At 43.5% G+C, this 17,730-nt stretch overlaps 2 protein-coding genes across 6 annotated transcripts in view; both read left to right on the top strand.

The window, feature by feature from the left end:
* Nucleotides 1-15,860, top strand: part of LYN (LYN proto-oncogene, Src family tyrosine kinase) — a 138,774-nt gene extending 122,914 nt beyond the window's left edge. For both annotated transcript variants that reach the window (XM_050802347.1, XM_050802346.1), the window contains exons 11-13: nucleotides 637-790; nucleotides 3,837-3,968; nucleotides 14,371-15,860. In XM_050802347.1, coding sequence (XP_050658304.1) covers nucleotides 637-790; nucleotides 3,837-3,968; nucleotides 14,371-14,573 — 489 coding nt within the window. In that variant the 3' untranslated portion in view covers nucleotides 14,574-15,860. The remainder of the gene's footprint in view (nucleotides 1-636; nucleotides 791-3,836; nucleotides 3,969-14,370) is intronic.
* Nucleotides 1-17,730, top strand: part of CHCHD7 (coiled-coil-helix-coiled-coil-helix domain containing 7) — a 1,019,570-nt gene that overhangs the window by 796,166 nt on the left and 205,674 nt on the right. The window lies entirely within an intron of this gene.

The raw sequence follows: 17,730 nt of genomic DNA, 5'->3' as shown, positions 1-17,730 counted from the left end.
TTCTGGGAGCAAGGAAAGCCCTGGCAGGTTTCGTGTCTGATGAGGGGCCACTTCCTGGTTCATAGATGGCACCATATAGCTGTGTCCTCACATGGTGGAAGGGGCAAGGCAGCTCTCTGGGGTCTCTTTTACAAGGGCACTAATCCCATTCGTGAGGGCTCCACCCTCATGATCTAATCACCTGCCAGGGCCCTACCTCCTAATAACTATTGCCCCGGGGTCAGGATTGCAGCATTTGAACTTTGGGGTAGGGGGCAGGGAATGGGACACAAACATTCAGACTGTACTATCAGTTTTCTGATTTGAAAAACTGGCATAATGACATCTATATATCTACATGGATGAATTTAGCAGGGTCTTAAAAAGATTCTTCACACATTAGAAAATGTTAAGACTTGTTGCTAATTTTTTTTTTTTTTAAGGATGACCGTTATTGGAGATTTGGCGGGGAGTGGTCAGTTATTTTAGAAAGGGCTCAAATGGTGATTGCCATTACGCACTGTCTTCAAAACCTGAATGATCAAAATAGTATACATGAAAAGATTTCAGGAATTCATAAGTTTTCTGGTTTTCCTTGATGGCCCTTTCCAGTCACCTACCCTACATATGAAAATGAGAGCCTATTTCTGTTTTCAGATTGCAGAGGGAATGGCGTACATCGAGCGGAAGAACTACATTCACCGGGACCTGCGAGCAGCTAATGTCCTGGTCTCCGAGTCACTCATGTGCAAAATTGCAGATTTTGGCCTTGCTAGAGTAATTGAAGATAATGAGTACACAGCAAGGGAAGGTATGTTCCAGTAACGATCTTTAGATGTTTTATTATTGTGTTTTATTTTGTTTTTGTCTGTTTTTGACAAAGCAATTGCAATAGTCATCATTAAGAAAAACTTACTTGGTACAACATTTAAGCTGTACCATAATTGTCTGCTTACAGTTCTATTCTAATAGTTTCTAGAAAGTACTCTCTTGATTAACTCCACATGATACTTTTGTTAGGCTTACAAATGCTATCAGTTGTATTTCAATTAAGCAATACAAAACACAAATAGATTCAGCCAAATCAAGATTCTTGTTTATTTTACATTGTTAAAGTTTTCACTCAAACAATGAATATATGGGGCTGTGGAGGAAATGTTTGTAACATTAATTCTATGTTCTTTATTCCAGCCTTTTAATTACAAATTAAAACATGAACATTATCATACACACAGAACTAAATATAATGCAAAAAATCTACTTTATTTTCCCACATTCTGAATTATATATGGGAATCAAAAATGCACAGAGAGGCCTAAGTTCCCCAGCCTGTGGCACACTGTCCGGGGGCCGAGCACGGTCGGGACTGCACAGGCCTTTCTTGGGCTGGGATTGCCCATGTGGTTATGACTGAGGATTCTTATGCTCTCATCCATGAGAGCTGAGCCAATATGTTTGCAGTGCTCACTCTCTTCTGGAAGAAACAAGCACTTTCTTGAAATTCCTAAGCATTGCTGAACAAGGATTATCATTATTTTATTTTATTTTTTTGAGACGGAGTTTCACTCTTGTTGCCCAGGCTGGAATACAATGGCATGATCTCGGCTCACTGAAACCTCTGCATCCTGGGTTCAAGGGATTCTTCTGCCTCAGCCTTCCAAGTAGCTGGGATTACAGGCGTGCGCCACCACACCTAGCTAATTTTGTATTTTTAGTAGAGGGAGGTTTTTCCATGTTGATCAGGCTGGTCTTGAACTCCCGACCTCAGGTGATCCACCTGCCTCAGCCTCCCAAGTGCTGGGATTACAAGTGTGAGCCACTGCACCTGGCAAGATTATTATTTTTTTAAAATGACATGTTTGTTATTTCTGGAAGAGGTAATAAGCAGATTGATTTGATTTGTTGAACATCTCCTGCTTCCATCATGTGTAGGATGGTTCCCCTCCTGCCTCAAGCATATGTTCTCGAAAGTGGATTAACTTATCCTTGACCTTAATGATTATCTCTAGCAAAAAGGCAGGCAAACGAGAATGATCTAAAGAAAAGGAGTCAAAAAAATAATAGCTAAGGCCAGGCACGCTGACTCACGCCTGTAATCCCAGCACTTTAGGAGGCCGAGACGGGCGGATCATGAGGTCAGGAGATCGAGACAATCCTGGCTAACACGGTGAAACCCCGTCTCTGCTAGAAATACAAATAATTAGCCGGGCGTGATGGTGGGCACCTGTAGTCCCAGCTACTTGGGAGGCTGAGGCAGGAGAAGGGCATGAACCTGGAGGCGGAGCTTGCGGTGAGCAGAGATTGCTCTACTACACTCCAGCCTGGGCGACAGAGCGAGCCTCCGTCTCAAAAAATAAAAATAAAAAATAAAAATAATAGCTAAAATGTATTGAGCATTTATGATGTGTAAATGGACTTTTCATACATTATTTCATTTATCTTTACAATAATCCCATGTGATAGATGTTAATATTATCATCACTATTCCCAGTTTACAGAGGAGGAAACTGAGAGATTCTGCAACTTTTTGAGGTCCCACAGTAAGTGATAGAGCTAAGATTCAAAGCCAGGAAATCTAACTTCAAAGTATCTGAACTGGAATTAGTTACACTGGTTTTATTGAATTTAACAAGCTGAGAGTTTCACAAAAATAACTGTTCTCAGGCAAAGACCATGGCTTAGTGCAGAGCGCACGTTCTAGATCTAACAGCATCCTCTTCCTGGCATATCTCAGGATGACAATAATGATGCTTACCTTCATTGGTAAGTACCATTCATTGGTACCTTTATTACCATACTTGACTGGTGTTTGCACTGTGCCAAGCCCACAGATCAACCCATTTAATCCTCACAGCAACCTAGGAAGGTTTTGTTGTTTCCTCAGTTTACACATGGAAGCACCAAAGCTGCACAAAGACAGCAAGTGACTTGCCAGGATCACACCAAGCAGAAAACAGCAGATGCGGGATTCAAACCAGGGCTGTGGGGTGCCCAAGCCAAGCTCCAGCCATGGTCCTGCCTGCTGTCTCTGCACACTGCTGCTCCAGGCAGGCAGGGGGTAATGCAGGAATGTGTGCCGTTGCCTCGCATACAACAGACACCCAGGAGATTCTCTACTGTCCTTACTGTTCTTACTCCAATTTCTACTTTGTGTTGGGGACCAAAAAAATTTTAAGCCAAGGCATAATAAAGGCAAAAATTTTTTTTTAAGTGGTAGGTAGAAGCCCCTAGCCTTCCAGGGTGCCAGAGTAACAGCCTGTGCCTGAGTCCCTGCCTTCCTCAAGGGGACCCTGCATGTCCCCTTGGGCTGGGTCTGCCTGTCCCCGATCAGTTGGCCTCACCAGCTCCTTGTGAGAAATGTAGTTTCATCACGAACTCATTCTGTATTTTATACTATGTGTATGTGTTACTTATTCAAAATAAATAATTGAAATTTAAAAAAAAAGAAATCAAAAGAAGAAAGAATGGTCTGGGTGCAGTGGCTCACGCCTGTAATCCCAACACTTTGGAAGGTCAAGACGTGCAGATCAGCTGAGGTTAGGAGTTGAAGACCAGCCTGGCCAACATGGTGAAACCCCATCTCTACTAAAAATACAAAAATTAGCTGGCCGTGGTGGCAGGTGCCTTTAACCCCAGCTACTTGGGACGCTAAGGCAGGAGCATTGCTTGAACCTGGGAGGTGGAGGTTGCAGTGAGCTGAGATCACACCATTATATTCCAGCCTGGGTGACAAGAGTGAAACGCCGCCTCAAAAAAAAAAAAAGAAAAGAAAAGAAAAGAAAGTGTGGGGTCACATGTTCATGACTTTTTGTTTAAGCTTAAATACCCAAGTAAGAACCACATATCTTCTTCCTTAGGTGCTAAGTTCCCTATTAAGTGGACGGCTCCAGAAGCAATCAACTTTGGATGTTTCACTATTAAGTCTGATGTGTGGTCCTTTGGAATCCTCCTATACGAAATCGTCACCTATGGGAAAATTCCCTACCCAGGTATGGTTTACTTAGCTATTTACAATCAAGTGGTATAAATGAGAAAAAGTCAGGTTGCATGAAGGCATTAAAAAGTAATAATAACTTCATCTACCCGATAGCAAAGAATAAGTGCTTTGAGCCAGAACTTGATTGTCATGGGCCGGGAGTGGTGGATCACGCCTGTAATCCCAGCACTTTGGGAGGCCAAGGCAGGCGGATCACCTGAGGTCAGGAGTCTGAGACCAGCCTGACCAACATGGAGAAACCCCGTCTCTACTAAAAGTACAAAATTAGCCAGGCATGGTGGCGCACGCCTGTAATCCCAGCTACTCGGGAGGCTGAGGCAGGAGAATTGCTCGAACCCGGGAGGTGGAGGTTGTAGTGAGCTGAGATCGCGCCATTGTACTCCAGCCTTGGCAACAGAGTGAGACTCTGTCTCAAAAAAAAAAAAAAAAAAAAAAAAGACTTGATTTTTATTTTCACTATCTTTAGCATAAATTGTTCTAAAAGTGCTTAGACACTTCTTTGCCTTCTTATTTTATTGAATGTGTGTTCTTTTTCTGCACTGATTAATTCCACCACATACTAGAATGTTCCTGGCATGGTTGTTGGTATTGAGATGAGGATGGATAGACACAGGGGCTCCTCCAAGGCAGTCCCCCTGACGGAGGAGGAAACCCACATGGAGACGAGGATTTCCAATGCTTCACAATTGGTTTTGTAATAAGTGCCCTGGAGTCTCTCTCTCTTCAGGAAATAACCACCTTTGTTTATCAGTGCGAGGCCCTTCTGCTCTTTAACATACTGGTATCAGTGAGGGCATCATTCAGTATTTATTTCCAGATTCCTAATACCTGAAGCCTGCAGAGCCAGATTCTGTCCATCCCTCCCTTTTTCCATGGTCTGTGCTGGCATGGTTAAGAAGAGGGATTTCGGCCAGGCGCGGTGGCACACACCTGTAATCCCAGCACTTTGGGAGGCCGTGGTGGGCGAATCACGAGGTCAGGAGTTCAAGACCAGCCTGGCCAACATGGTGAAACCCCCGTCACTACTAAAAATACAAAAAATCAGCTGGGCGTAGTGTTGGGCACCTGTAATCCCAGCTACTCGGGAGGCTGAGGCAGGAGAATCACTTGAACCCAGGAGGCCAAGGTTGCAGTGAGCTGAGATCACTGTCTGCCCTGGCGACAGAGTGAGACGCCGTCTCAAAAAAAAAAAAAAAAAAAAACAAAAAAAACCAAGAAGAGGGATTTCTCCCAGAGCTTTCATATTTTCATTCATGTTTGACTATCAACAAAATGTTTGCATGAGGGGAATTTAAAATTAAGTTTTTAATATTTAAATCATTCTCCTCTTCAAAAAATATTTGAGTATGCTAGGCACTCTCAGCTGCTAGGATGCCATGGTATCTGCCCATGTCCTTCAGAGTGAATGCTGTAGTGGAGAGAGACTGATGGTTGTCAAACACACAGCCAGCCTGTAGGATGGTGAGAGTGGTGTGGAGCCTGCATGGAGTGGCTTAGGGATTGGCAAGTACTCACAGAAGGGGGTGGGGAGCTGCTGGTTTTATTCCATGGTCCTGGCAGCAGCAGGGACTCAGAGATGTGAGGGAGGGAGCCTTGGGCTCTCTGAGGTCTGCATGTCCCCATGGGGAGAGCAGCCAGAGCATAGACTTGACCAACAGGAGCAGGAGGCCAGCGTGGTTTGGGCCTCTGTGAGTATTTGATGGATGGATGGGTGAATGAATGAATGAATGAATGAATGACTCACCTAGGCCATTTGATCTCTAGACAGTCAATGGATGAGAAAGCAGAAGGCTATGGAGCTGGGGGTTAGAGTGGCTCAGGGAGAGACTTACTGGCCATGTGAGAGCAGTCCCTCTTACTCTGCTGAGATGCAAGCCAGGGAAGGCTTTTAGACAAAGCAGCCACACAGTCTGCATGCTCCCGTCACTACTGCTGCATGTGGGGATGAGCCACAGAGAAACTGGGGCAGGGACCAGCTGGCAGCTGAAAGCCTTTGGGTGGTGTCTGCCTGCACAGTGGACCGGCAGTCCTAGGAAATCCCTTTAGTGCCAGCGTTTCATCTTCCAGCTGCTCTAGACACTGAGGTTAATGAATTAATATTGCTGCAAAATAGGAAACATATTTCTAATCAGCCCTGATGTCTGATGTTATATATGTCTATCTCCATCTATGCCTACATCTCTTTCTATAATCTGTAGAGAAAGATTATATAGTCAGATTAGGTATATAATCTGACACCTGATAAAATAAACATATAATATCATAAAAGAATGTTCTGTGATACGTGTGGTGTGCTGCATGTGACATGCCGCCATGGCCCCTGAGGCTTGAGAAGGTGATTGAACCCCTCGCTGGTGGCAAAGCTGCTCTGAGCCCCAGATCCGTGTGCCTCTCAAGACCCCTCAGCTGATGTGAGCAATGCCCAGGGTTTGGAAATATTTGGGGTGAAAAGTCATTTTTTTAAAAAAAGGACCAGCCAGGCGGGCAGCTCACGCGTGTATTCCTAGCACTTTGGGAGGCTGAGGCAGGTGGATCACCTGAGGTCAGGAGTTCAAGACCAGCCTGGCCAACATGGCAAAACCCCATCTCTACTAAAAATATAAAAATTAGGCCGGGTGCTGTGGCTCACGCCTGTAATCCCAACACTTTGGGAGGCTAAGGCGGGTGGATCACAAGGTTAGGAGGTCAAGACCATCCTGGCTAATACGGTGAAACCCCGACTCTACTAAAAATACAAAAAATTAGCCAGGGGTGGTGGCAGGCGCCTGTAGTCCTAGCTACTCGGGAGGCTGAGGCAGGAGAATGGCATGAACCTAGGAGGTGGAGCTTGCAGTGAGCTGAGATCGCACCACTGCACTCCAGCCTGGGCGACAGAGTGAGACTCTGTCTCAAATATATATATATATATAAATAAATAACTAAAAATAAAAATTAGCCAGGCATGGTGGCACACGCCTGTAATCCCAGCTACTCAGGAGGCTGAGGAAGGAGAATCACTTGAACCCAGGAGGTAGAGGTTGCAGTGAGCCAAGATCGCACCACTGCACTCTAGCCTACGTGACGGGAGCGAGACTCCATCTCAAAAATAAAATAAAATAATAAAAAAAGAACCAGTAGAAAAATGGTCAGAATCACAAAAATATATTTCTCTCTATATGGAAGAACCCAACAGAATCCATCGACTGGTCTGTTCCCTGATTGGCTTGTCCCTGGAGGGACTGGGAATGTGAGATGTCTTGAGGAGATCTGGATCAGTAAATTTTTTAGGCACGAGAGTTGTATGTTACAAGAGCCTCTACCATTACGTTTATAAACATAAGCAATCCTATTTACTTCACATGAGAGGACTTGATTCATAGAGAGCATAGAAATTGGTAAACATTGCCAAAACATGCCATTTTCCACACTGTTGTAAAACTGCGTATGGGAGAGAATCTACTGATTAATGGAATTATCTGAAAGTATTTTCTTTACCCAGTAAACTGCTGGCTATGTTTTGTTTGTTTTTAAAGTACTTTAGAAGCTATACAGGCCAGGTATGGTGGCTGATGCCTGTAATCCCAACTTGGGTGGATCACTTGAGGCCAGGAGTTCGAGACCAGCGTGGACAACATGGCAAAACCCTATCTCTACAAAAAATACAAAAAAGTTTAGCCTGGCGTGGTGGCGAACGCCTGTAATCCTAGCTACTTGAGAAGTTGAGGCAGAGAATCACTTGAATGCTTGAACCCCGGAGGCAGAGGCTGTAGTGAGCCGAGAAGCGCCACTGTACTCCAGCCTGAGCGACAAAGCAAGACTCTGTCTCAAAAAAAAAAAAAGAAGAAGAAGAAGAAGCCATATCATATACTTAGCTTTGTAAAATAAAAAGGAAATAAAAGAAAGCAGGGAAAACAAAAAAGAAAAAAGAAAGTCACATACAAAGCAAACACATTTTTAGAGGAGAAAGAAAGACTAATATAATATACCAAAATGTTGTTAACCTTGGGTCAAGAGATAATAGATTATATTAATTTTCTTCTTGATGAATTTCTGAAATTTCTAATTTTTTTACAGTGATATTTTTATTAAATATTTTATTCTTATCTAAGTAATATATGCACATTTAAAAAGTACTACAGAAAGACTTTTTTTTTTTGAGACAGTCTCGCTCCGTCACCCAGACTGGAGTGCAGTGGTGCGATCTTGGCTCACTGCAACCTCCACCTCCTGGGTTCAAACAATCCTCCTGCCTCAACCTCCCAAGTCACTGGGACTACAGGTGTTCACCACCAAGCCCAGCTAATTTTTGTATTTTTAGTAGGGACGGGGTTTCACCATATTGGCCAGGCTGGTCTTGAACTCCTGACCTCAGGTGATCCACCCACCTCATCCTCCCTGCAGGGATTAAAGGCATGGGCCACCGCTCCTGGTCACAAAAAGACTTCTAATGAAAAATTACCCCACACCTGCAGGTGCTCCTCAAAGGAATCTACTTTCAGGAATTTTGATTCCTTATTCTAGCATTTGCTGCATATAGTTCTAAATATTCTACTCATAACTTTTATCTCTTAGGTTTTTTCCACTTATTATTAGATAAGAATATGGCCACATACTTTTAGTTTTCATTTATTTGTTTATTTGACAGGGTCTTGCTCTGTCACCTGGGCTGGAGTGCAGTGGCATGATCATAGCTCACTGCAGCCTTTAACTCCTGAGTTCAAGTGATCCTCCCGCCTAAGCCTCCTGAGTAGCTGGGACTACAGGCGCATGCCACAACACCCAGCTAATTTATAAATTTTTTGTAGAGACAGGGTCTCACTATGTTGCCCAGGCTGGTTTCTAACTCCTGGGTCAAGTGATCCTCCCTCCTCAACCTCCCAAAGTGCTGGAATTACAGGTGTGAGCCACCATGCCTGGCCAGCCATATGGTGTTAAATTCAAGAGATACAAAGAGGTATAAGCTGAAAGATCCTCCACTCTATTCCCAGCCACACAATTCTCTCCCCATAGGCAACCAGTGTTCTCAGTTTCTACTCTAGAGACATCCTATAAGGAGAGTCATACAGTTTTGCCCTAGTGTCTGGTTTATTTCACTCAGCATAACCCTCAAGGTCCGTGAATGGTGTGGTCCATGTCTTCAGCCTCTCTCCTCACTCCTGGTCTTCCATACCATGCTTTCCCCACCTCCACTTGGGCCCAGCATTCCCTGCATGAAGCTTCTCCATTGTTTCTCCCAGCATTCACCTGGGCACTGCCAAGTGGGTTCCAGGTACTGTCCTGCCCTCGGCGCTGGCCTCCCTCCCTCGTGGTTGTGCTGGCCACACAGTGTGCACCTTCCCGGGGTGAGTTGGGATGGGCCATCTTGCCTGTTGTCAGTGCCCCTCTCTGCAGGCATGATGGTTGCACTTTCTTCCTCTTGGCTCAGACCACTTCTTCCTCTGGCTGCCAGGTGTCTCTTAGCATCATCAGAGATGGAGTTTAAGTTTCTATTTCTTGTTCTCTTTTTTGTTTTGGGATGAATTACAGGAAAAAAAAAAAGTGGGGAGGAGGCAAAAGATCTTTACTTCATTATCTTAAAACCAAAACTATGATTATATTTCTCTATAAATTTTATACAGAAAAAAAGAGGGGTCTGGCTGGGCATGGTGGCTCATGCCTGTAATCCCAGCACTTTGGGAGGCCGAAGCAGGTGGATTTCTTGAGGCCAGGAATTTGAGACCAGCCTGGACAACATAGCAAGACCCTGCCTCTACAAAATAATTTAAAAATTACCAGGGTATGGTGGTATGCACCTGTAGTCTCAGCATCTCAGGAGGCTGAGGTGGGAGGATCACCGAGCCCAGGGAGTTTGAGGCTGCAGTGAGCTATGATCGCACCATGTACTCCAGCCTGGGCAACAGAGTGAGATCCTGTCCCAAAAAAAAGGTGGGGGTGTCTTGTTGGGTCCTGATTGGGGTCTTGTTTTGCTTTGTTTATACAAAGCGAAAGGTTTGAAAGTGAAAAAATTTTCTGAAGCATCATGTCTTTTCTGGCTGTTTCTGACTGGATATATCTAGCATATTAATGCCAGCTGAATGAGAATCAAAAAATGTGTCCTGCCACAAACACTCACCGTGATCACAAGCAAAACTCAGAAAATAATAATAGTAATAATAATTTGCCCTTTTGAAAGGAGTGTGATTGGGTGGGAGACTGTAGTCCCAGATAATCTAGCTCTCCCTGATACACACGCGCAGGGGCCCTGTGTGACTGAAGATTGTCATAGTTTGTGGTGCAGCTGGGCTCCTCCCTGTCGCTAGCTGTCTGTTCCTTTTCTCTGCTGTGCCACATTTTTCTCTTTCTTCTGCTCCTTTACCAACTTGTAGTCTCTGCTGATTTCTACCCACTCCAGATGCCACCCCCTGCTCCCCACCACCTCCTCCTAGTGAGGACACTGTCCCGACTGGGCTGTGTGTCATTTGAGGACAACGCTCTGTCTTAACTATCTCTGCATGTCTCAGAGCTCAGTGCTAGTTCATGACCCGCAGTGAGGACTCAGTAAGTGCTTGTCGAAAGGAGGAAGGATGGAGAATGAAACTGTGTTCACCAGCCAATGCCAATGGGTGATCACCAGCCAATGCCAATGGGTGTTTACTTTTTTTAACTTAGCAACAGGCCAACGCCAACTATCACATGTAACCTTAGGGTCTGGTTGAGGTCCCTCTCCTCTTCTATTTCTTTCTTTCACAAGACTTGTCATTTTATACCGGATGTCATTTGTTGCTTTACTTGTACATAAAAAGATAGGCTTCAGATTCCATTCTTCCAGTTCTTCTTATCAAGTCGAATTCCCCGAACAGGGTGGAGCATGTCCAGCCTTTACCAGCATCATCGAGAGTCCTTCAGAGCTAGGAGAACATACTGGAACCAGGAAGAAAAAAACCTGCTGTGGGGCTAGGGTGACCTAGAAAGCTTTATCTTCTGCTGTGGCTGCATTCTGACCTTTTATGCAACTGAAGTTTCTCCAGGAAGGAAGTGAAAGAGATACTCCAAACTGAGTTTGCAGGTCCAGTTGCTATTTATACTATACTGGATGTTAGTCCTCCCACCACGATCCCAGAATTTCAACCAAGAAAGTAGAAGTATACACAGATCTTTCTCCTGAAATTTATCCAAGTGAGCTTGGCTAGTTAAAAGAACCAGAGCAATGCTGAGGCTGTATCATTTTACAGAGACTAAAACTTCCAAATAAAGAGGATGATACAAATCTGTCTTTGGCTTTGAGCAATGAGAATCAAATGAAGTCTTTTAGTTAGAAAATTCTAGTCACATAAATATTTGAAGATAGACTCAGAATTAGACTCAGGAAAATTGATTTGCTGTATAAATAATTCTCAAGAGATCTGAATCATTATAAAGTTTGTGTGGATCTTTCAATTTCAAAAACAAGGGCTCTTCCAAGACAGAAATGATCATGTCTTCTTTCAGGGGTTTAAATTCAGGAAAGGTCACTGTGTCCTTAGATGAAAAAAGGTAAGTTAAAGGCAGAGGATCTCAAAGTTCACTGGCCATAAGGCGTTGTGAGAAATACACAGAAACCTACTCTGTATATAAAGCAAATGTTTCGGCCGGGCGCGGTGGCTCAAGCCTGTAATCCCAGCACTATGGGAGGCCGAGACGGGCGGATCACGAGGTCAGGAGATCGAGACCATCCTGGCTAACCCGGTGAAACCCCCTCTCTACTAAAAAAATACAAAAAACTAGCCGGGCGAGGTGGCGGGCGCCTGTAGTCCCAGCTACTCCGGAGGCTGAGGCAGGAGAATGGCGTAAACCCGGGAGGCGGAGCTTGCAGTGAGCTGAGATCTGGCCATTGCACTCCAGCCTGGGCAACAGAGCGAGACTCCGTCTCAAAAAAAAAAAAAAAAAAAAAAAAAAAAAAAAAAGCAAATGTTTCGTAAAACCATATTGACCTTTCCTTTGTGCAGTGCTTTCTGACCTTTTCTGTTTTATTCTGTTATAATTCATTTTTTAAAATACTGGTAGTCGGCTGGATGCGGTGGCTCCCGCTTTTAATCCAGCACTCTGGGAGGCCAAGATGGGCAGATCACTTGAGGTCGGGAGTTTGAGACCAGCGTGGCCAACATGGTGAAACCCTGTCTCTACTAAAAATATAAAAATTAGCCTGGCATAGTAGTGGGCACCTGTAATCCCAGCTACTTGGGAGGCTGAGGCAGGAGAATCACTTGAACCTGGGAGGGGGAGGTTGCAGTGAGGCGAGATCTCACCACTGCACTCCAGCCTGGGTGAAAGAGGGTGACTCTGCCTAAAAAAAAAAAAAAAAAAAACTAGTAGTACCCTAAAAAAATCAATTTGTTGATCCCAAATTGTTGATCCCAAATGCGGATAGTGCCGCGCAATTTGGAAAACACTGATTAGAGAATACATTCAAAACAAGGTTCTGTTTCAAATCTGGTAAAAACCATTTCCCCTAAAGCTGCCACTTATTTCGAATCCTTCCAGTGACCACGGATGGTAAAATATACAGCTTTGAAAAAGAGATAGCTATGGAAAGGAAATTAGTTGTGATGAATGCAGCCCCTCTCATGTGCCAGAAATTGTATATACTTTGCGTGAAATACAGTCTTCTCTAGAGAAGTTCACATCCTACAGAACAGGGTATCCACAAAATATGCAAAACATACAGGTGTGGATAGGTACTGCTAGATAAGGATATAATTAAAGGATTAATCTCCTTTATCATGCAGGAAAATGTTATTATTATAATCTTTTTTACCCCTTGAAGCTATTCTCAGGATCAAAGATTGACAGTTCAGTTTCTGAATTACTCTGAGACATTTGACCACATTTAAAAATCCTCTATTACCAGGCCTTTTGCAGAGCTCTAGAGGAGTAATGAGCACCTTACTTCTCTCCTGGAGGTCAAGAATATGCAAATCCAGAGTCAGAGTGAGCTGTCACTCTGGCCAGGTACTGCAGATTGGAACAATTAACTGTGTCTGTGAAGTAGCTCCACTTGAGACTATGATTGGGGTTCAGTTTTCCTCCTCAATTAATATCTCGCTCTTAAAAGACAGTGACATCCACGAGATATGTAGTACAAACTACAGACAAGTGTCCTTCAGATTAACTGAACCATCATTATTTTCCAAATTAATCCCTAAGTTTTTAACTATTTGGCAAGCATGTAATCAATTGGTCGGGCTGACTTAAGGATGTTGACTTTAAGTAAATGAAAATACCAATTATTAAATGAAAAGCCAATTTTTGAAAAATGTCTGTATAAGATAATATATGGTAAAATTTGTTTTTAATATAAATACACTACAGGTTGAAGCTGAAAGAATGCTACCCCGCAAACGTAATTAAAGTTAAGAGTTAGGATTGAATTTAGGTGACTTATGTGAAATGTCAGGCAAGTCCAATATCCTTTTGTTATTAAAGAGAACTTGGCTGTGGCTCCTACTTAACAGATTTTGGCAAACTGAATGCTGTCTTGATCCCCTCCATACTAAAATTTATTTATTGAGTTGCTTGCAGAAATTTCCTTAGCTTCTGTATTAGTTGGCAAGGGCTGCCATAACAATACAACACACTGGGTAATTTAAACAACAGACATTTATTTTTCCAGGGTTCTGGAGTTTCAAAGTCCAAGGTCTAGGTGCTGGCCGGGTTGGTTTCTCCCGAGCGAGGCCTCTCTCCTAGACTTTAAGATGGCCGCCTTCTCCCTGTGTCTTCACATGGCCTTTCCCCTGTACTAGTCTGTGTTCTAATCTCCTCTTATAAGAATATTAGTCATATTGGATTAAGACCCACCCAAATGGCCTCATTTTATTTTATTTTATTTTATTTTATTTTATTTTATTTTATTTATTTTTGAGACGGAGTTTTGCTCTTGTTGCCCAGGCTGGAGTACAATGGCACGATCTCGGCTCACCGCAACCTCCACCTCCTGGGTTCAAGGGATTCTCCTGCCTCAGCCTTCCCTAGTAGCTGGGATTACAGGCATGCGCCACCACGCCCAGCTAATTTTGTGGTTTTTAGTAGAGATGGGGTTTCTCCATGTTGGTCAGGCTGGTCTCAAACTCCTGACCTCAGGTGATCCCCCCACCTCAGCCTCCCAGAGTGCTGGGATTGCAGGCATAAGCTACCGCGCCTGGCCATCATTTTAACTTGGTTACCTCTATGAAGGCTTTATCTCTAAATATGGTGCAGTCACTTCTAAGGTGTACTGAGGGCTAGGACTTCAACCTAGGAATTTTGGGAGGATGCCGTTCAACCCCTAACAGCCTCAGTAAAGCTTGTTTCAATCATGGTTGCAGGACGTGAGGAGCAAAAAACCACTGCAGTACTTGACCCTCTGCCAGCTTTCTAAACGGCATGGTTTTTCTTTTTTGTTTTTGTTTTTCCCACCCTAGGGAGAACTAATGCCGACGTGATGACCGCCCTGTCCCAGGGCTACAGGATGCCCCGTGTGGAGAACTGCCCAGATGAGCTCTATGACATTATGAAAATGTGCTGGAAAGAAAAGGCAGAAGAGAGACCAACATTTGATTACTTACAGAGCGTTCTGGATGATTTCTACACAGCCACGGAAGGGCAGTACCAGCAGCAGCCTTAGAGCACAGAGAAACCCGTCCGTCTGGCAGGGGTGGCTGCCTCATTTAGAGAGGAAAAGTAACCATCACTGGTTGCACTTATTATTTCATGTGCTGGGATCTTCTGCCGTGCCTGGATCCTGAAATAGAGGCTCAATTACTCAGGAAGAACACCCTCTGCATGGGAAAGTATTCTGTACTCTTAGATGGATGCTTCACCCAGTTGCAACTTGGACTTGTCCTCAGCAGCTGGTAATCTTACTCTCCTTGACAACGTCTGAGTGCAGCCTTTTGAGAAGAAAACACCTATTCCCTCCAAAAATACACCCAGCTAGCTCTATGTTTACAAATGGACATAGGACTCAAAGTTTCAGAGACCATTGCAATGAATCCCCAATAATATCAGAACTAAACTCATTTATAAAGCTAAAATAACCAGATACATAGCATGACATCTCTTTGTATTTTTCTCTATGCTTTGGCTTACTTGTTAAAAAAAAAAAAAAATTACTAATCCAACCTGTTAGATTTTGCAGGTGAAGTCAGCAGCTTAAAAATGTCTTTTCCAGATTTCGATGTGTTTTTTTTTTCCCTACCTCCCAAAATCTGAGATTGTTAAACATTTTTCTCCCGTGAACACTGCTCAGACCTGCTAGACATGCCACAGGAGTGGCGTGCACATCTCTGTCTCTTCCAGCAAGAAGAGCCCGTGAGCACACACAGCTGCCGTGCCGTGCAATGTGCACCCGAGGGCACCGGGCTCACCTGGACCTCCCAGGAAAGGGAGAAGAGCCTCAGAAACTGCTCTGTGTTTAGAAGGAATATTTTTAAGGGTCCAGCTTTTTCATTTCCACAATTTCCTATATCCAGATTTGTTTTGACAGTGTAGTTTGGAAGAACTAAGATTCTAATCTCTGAAGAACCTTATAGGGCCTTCTAAAACATAAGAGTTTCTTTTGTTGCTTCAAAGATTTGAACATTATGTTAAAGATCAAGTATTAATTTTAGTTGTACTCTAGAAAGTTAAAGTGCCACGTTTGGGGCTATTTTTATGATTCAGCAATCTTTTCTAAATTGTGTAGCATGTGTATGAGACTATTTATACCCAAGGATATGAAGGAACGTAAGTGACTAGGAGGCTCTAGTGAGCCATGTGGCGGGAGGTTCAAGCCGTTTTGTTTACTAAATTTTTCTCCTGTAAGCTTTGAACGGAAATTTCTGTATCACGTTATGTGTTTCACTTATGCTGTCGTGTATATACCTAATATTTCTATTTTTGATTTTATTTTAATACACCTCGTCCAATAACATCTCAAGCTTTTTATTTGTGTTTACATTTTCAGCTGTGGTCAGTGTAAAAACTGGTCATTAATTGGGGGTGGGGTGGTTAGAAGTGATTCAATAGAGCTACATACTTTAAACTTGCCCAAGTTCTACCTCCTTCCTTTGAGCATTTCAGATTGGAGAACCAAGGAGTTGATCACCTCAACGTCTGAACATCCGTTTATGGGAGCCAGATAGAATTTGTTTTCAAATAGGCTTAACAGGCATCATTAAAATTTCATTCTGTGTGTTTTGTTTAGGCTTGAGGTGCTTAGAAGATGGGATAAAATATTCTACTTTTCTCTAAATTTTAACTTCGTTTCCTATGTGATTTTTTAAAAATGTCCTTTCTAAAATATTCTAAAATTATTGATTCACAAGTGCCATGTTCACAACGATAGAATATTATCATTACATAATGTCTGCACAGTTGGTCCCTGGATTCATGGTGGTAAGTTTTCTGTGTACACCCCCTGCTCGTATTTTATTTCAGAACCACAAGTATTACCCAATATGTTACATGGAGTGGAACTATAAAGAATCCCTAAGGCAAAAAGAAGTCTTTAGAAAATGACTAAAGTGTTTTTTTCAGCATAACAAATTTATTTAAAGAAAATTATTAAATTTGTCTTCACCTTGTTTTGCTTCTCCCACTTCCTCCTTCCTCTTCTTACCATTTTCCACTTGACTTTCCCTCTCAATCAAGCATGTGATCCTTCCCTCCATGTGGGCCTGTCACCAGCTTGGGCCTCATCTCTGGTGTCCATCATGTGTGGAAGTCACATGTTCCCTTGATGAACAGCACACACAGTCTCTTTCCTTAGCTATAGGTTTCCAGCCTCCCTGTGACAGACAGGCATAATGAGGGGCTGAGTAGGTGTTTGTAGCATTTTAGGGTCTCCAATGGTGTGCAAAATGGCTCATGTCATCACACCTCAGGTTATTGTACAGAACTGGAAAGACAGAATCCGTACTCCCTACCTCCAAGGTTCTGACTTAGCTGTTGTGCAGTGGGGGATGTATGTCAGTCTATTTTAAAAGCTTCCCCAGTCAACTAGACTTAGTGGCTCATGCCTGTAATCTCAGCACTTTGGGAGGCTAAGGCAGGAGGATTGCTTCAGCTCAGGAGTTAGACACCAGCCTGAGCAATATAGCAAGTCCCTGCCTCTACAAAAAATTTTAAAAATTAGCTAAGTGTGGTAGCACACACCTGTGGTCCCGGCTACTTGGGAGGCTGAGGTGGGAGGTTTGCTTGAGCCCAGGAAGTCGAGGCTGCAGTGAGCCATGGTCGCACGACTGCACTCCAGCCTGGGTAAGAGTGAGACCCTGTCTCAAAAAAAAAAAAAAAAAAAAAAAAAAAAAAAAAAAACAGAACCAAAAATCCCTTCCCTGGTGAATATAATGTATGCTCAGTCTTGAGAGTTACCACTTGGTTTGACCCATATTGCAAAGCCCAGCCTTCTTTTTTTCTCAGATGGTTTCATTTCTCAAAGGGGAGTGGAAGAGAAGGAGGGAGGAAAAAAATGTGCCTTCCTTCCGGTGAACACGAAGCTCACTGAACCTAAAGGAGACTCACAGGCTGGAAACCGGTGTCCTTAGTAATAGGGGCCACATGGGGCTTCCGTGGCTCCTCCAGGCATACCTCCCGAGGTTCTGCAGAATCCCCTTGCAGAAAGTACTTCTGATGAGCCACTGGGAACGTGTACTGTCCAAGCCCCGTTCTAGGGGAAATTCACTGCCACAGAAGCCAGCAACCCTAGCTGTCCCAAGGTGCATAAAAGGATAATAAATAAAAGGAGGGAATTAATTTTGTTGCCTACACCAGGGATAGATCAAGGGCACTGAGAGCATTATAAG

Source organism: Macaca thibetana, chromosome 8, assembly GCF_024542745.1.
Source record: "Macaca thibetana thibetana isolate TM-01 chromosome 8, ASM2454274v1, whole genome shotgun sequence".
Lineage (NCBI taxonomy): Eukaryota > Metazoa > Chordata > Mammalia > Primates > Cercopithecidae > Macaca > Macaca thibetana.
This window is presented reverse-complemented; position numbering and strand designations above follow the sequence as displayed.